At 34.8% G+C, this 3,352-nt stretch overlaps 1 protein-coding gene across 1 annotated transcript; it reads right to left on the reverse strand.

Moving 5' to 3' along the window:
- Positions 1 to 334: 334 nt before the first annotated feature.
- LOC131147994 (desmethylxanthohumol 6'-O-methyltransferase-like) lies at positions 335 to 2,995 on the reverse strand. Its single transcript, XM_058097715.1, has 2 exons — positions 2,170 to 2,995; positions 335 to 744 (listed from the first exon to the last, which is right to left on the reverse strand). Exons 1-2 carry the CDS (start codon positions 2,959 to 2,961, stop codon positions 445 to 447), a joined length of 1,092 nt encoding a protein of 363 aa, XP_057953698.1. The 5' UTR covers positions 2,962 to 2,995; the 3' UTR covers positions 335 to 444.
- Positions 2,996 to 3,352: the final 357 nt, after the last annotated feature.

Here is a 3,352-nt window from a genome sequence, read left to right on the forward strand (position 1 = left end):
AATATAGATAATGAATAGGAATTTTATTAGAATTATGATATTTGATTAGCAGCGTATAGTCAAAGTACAACTACTTTTCAAATTGATATTTTTTTTCCTTTTTAAAATTTATTCAATTGATGTAATTGTTCAAATGCCAAGATGAGATCTTTTCATATTAAGACAGTAAATATAATTTAAAAAAATAATAATCATAATTTAGAAATAAATTTATTTTTATTGCATAAATATATAATTATTCTCCACTTAACTAGCAAGCTTTGTGAGGGTTTTTCGATAATGATATTGAAGGCAAATGAGTCCTCATTGTCATCAAGGCTTAAAGGACTAATCATTCTTCAAATTTCATAACATTACATACCTCACAATAACAATTTGGCTTAAATGCAAATTAAAAAAAAAAAGAGCTAAAGATATTATCATAACAACCTTAATATTTATGACTTATTCTGGATATGCCTCGATAATAGATAGTAATGCTGGAATCTTAATGATTTTGTAGCATGGAAATCCTCCTTCACGTAACACATTCTTCAACTCCAACTCTGTTCTTTCCTTTCCTCCGGAACAGTGTGCAAGCATGGCCAAATCATATGCTAACCTTGTCTCATCAAACAAGTCTTTGCCATCCGGTTGTAAAACAACATCAATGATTATCACCTTGCCATTTTTCTCCGGTATTGCTTTCCGACAATTTTTCAAGATTTTAATACAATCTTCATCTCCCCAATCATGCATTATCCACTGCAATTTGATAAATTACTATACGAGTCATGACTGGTCACTTGGATATTTGTGCATGCATATTAAAAAAAATGTTATAATAATATTACTTCTAAAAATTCAAAATATTTTAAAATAATTTTTATCTTATTTATGGATTTTTTTGTGATTTTATTTCTTAAAATATTTATTTTAAAATTTTAAACTATTAAAATGAGAAATTTGGCATCATATGATAAATTTTTCTAAATTCAAAATAAAAAATGTTATTTGAATGAATTAAAAATTAAGAAAATGTAATAAATAAGGAAATTCTTTTAAAACAAGTATAACTATAAATTTGAAGTTTATGTCAAGAAAATTTTTAATGATGATTGATGGGTGATCAAAAATTAGGTTGCAATATGTTGAAAATGATGGTTATGATCTAGGATTGCCATAAAAAAAAAAAAAAAATGATTGCCTTTCTATTAGGAGAAAATGAAAAGGATTTTTTTTTTTTCTCAAGGTGTGTTTGAATCAAGGATTTTACTTTAGGAAAGGAAAAGGAGGAGAAACTCATTTTCCATTGTATTTTCCTTTTATATTAAAAATTATTGAAAATGAAATTTTATTTTATATAATTAAAAATATGAAAAAGTCAAATTTTAATGATGTAAAGAATAAAAATATTGTTCATAGATTTGGTGTATTTTTTATTTTATTTTTTTTTCCTGGTAACCAAATATGAAAATGTGAATTTCCTAATATTTTCCTTTCATTTCTTTTGGCCCCGTTTGGAACTCAGAAAATATTAAGGAAAAGAGGAAAATATAAAGGAATTCTAAAAATGTTCGATTATCAAGAAAAGTGAGAAAAAAAATAAAAAAATATACCAAATCTATAAACAAAAATTTGACTTACACATTATTAATATTTATATTTTTCTAATTTTTGTCATATTAAATAAATTTTTATTTTTGATAGTATTTAATAGAAAATAAAAATATAAGGGAAAATCTTTGATCCAAACAGACCCATAATGCTTTCTGAGTTCCCAAGGGAGCCTTCTAATAATAATAATAATAATAATAAAAAAAGTTGTTTAGGTAAGAAGATGGGTTATGGATCTACTTCACTTTAGAAGAAATAGTGATGGAAAAAGAAGAGCAAGGTTTGATTGTTAAAAGACTCTTTGGGAAGGAAAGAAACATAGAGTTGGTAGGCATGTGTGGAGTCAAAAGGAGCAGCTAGAGAAGCATCATGATCCTTTGGGAATCAAATCTTTTTGAGCTGGAGGAATCTATTAGAGCAAACCATTTTCTTACACTGAGAATGCAAAACGCAGTGAGTAGGAAAAGTATAGAGTTTTTTCTAATCAATGAGAAACTATGTGCTAGTAGAATCTCTAAAAATATGGCAAGATCCTCTTGAATTTATACACCATAGGAAAATTATAGATCTTACCTTCATGAAGACAGCATCAGCATTAGGTATGCATTCGAACATGTCACCGCTGACGTGGGACACTCCGGGGAATGAGGGCGCCGTGGCGATGACATGTGGCATGTCAAAGTTGATGCCCTTGATGTGTGGCCACGCTTTCACCACCTCAGCAATGGCTGACCCAGTCCCTCCTCCCACGTCCACGAGGGATCCCACGTCAGCAAGCCCGTCCTTGTACCCCGCCAGGATGGCCTTCAGCGTGATCCTAGCTGTACACGCCATCGCACTGTTGAACATGGCGTTAAACTCCGGATTTGCGCCCGCGAAGTCCCAAATCTCGCGGCCGTGAGCCTTCTTGAAGGCGATCCCGCCGTCGGTGACGCAGTTGGAGAGCTGATGCCAGGGGGACAGCAGCAGGGGATGAGTCTCCAGCAGCACCATCGGCGCCAGGGTCATCTCGGTGTCGCGGAGGAGCCACCGGGAGGAAGGGGTGAGGCCGTAGAGGGTGTCAGAGGATGCGCCGCCGTCTGACGGCGGAGACGGAGTGGCCGTGAAGATGGACTTGCGGACGAGGAGTGTCATGATGCGAGAGAGGGAGGCGATGTCGGCGGCGGGAGGGTCGATGGCGGAGGCGATTTGGCGCAAGGTGATCGGACGGCCGTGGGAATGTATGATGTCGGCGATGCGCAGCTCCACAGCGGATTTCAGAGCCATGGAGCCTACAAAAGCAAGCATCAGTTCCCAAATGTGGGCTTCGCCTCCCAACCTTGCATCTCTCTCTGCCTCTGCTTCTGCTTCTGCACCTGTTACCATTCTCTCTCTCTCTCTCTCACTCTCGATCTCTCACTCTCACTCTCACACTCACTCTCTCTCTCACTCTCATATTTAAAAACGAAAAAAAAAAAAGAGATTTGAATCCGTTAGTTGCAGGATGCGTATCACACAAAGAGCACCGCCGGCACATGCGCAGGGTGCGTTTGGTGTGACTAAATTGAAAAATAATTAATCATCCATATGAGATTGCAGGGTGCATATATATATATATATATATATATATATATATATATATATATATATTGTTTAATGACGTGTCTGTTTGTCAGTCTACAATATACTAATTAGTGCAATGTCTTACAAAAACAGATCACTCACTTTTTTGTGTTCATTTATTTTTATTTTGAATTAAAAAAATATTATTATATGA

This window comes from Malania oleifera, chromosome 2 (assembly GCF_029873635.1).
Source record: "Malania oleifera isolate guangnan ecotype guangnan chromosome 2, ASM2987363v1, whole genome shotgun sequence".
Lineage (NCBI taxonomy): Eukaryota > Viridiplantae > Streptophyta > Magnoliopsida > Santalales > Ximeniaceae > Malania > Malania oleifera.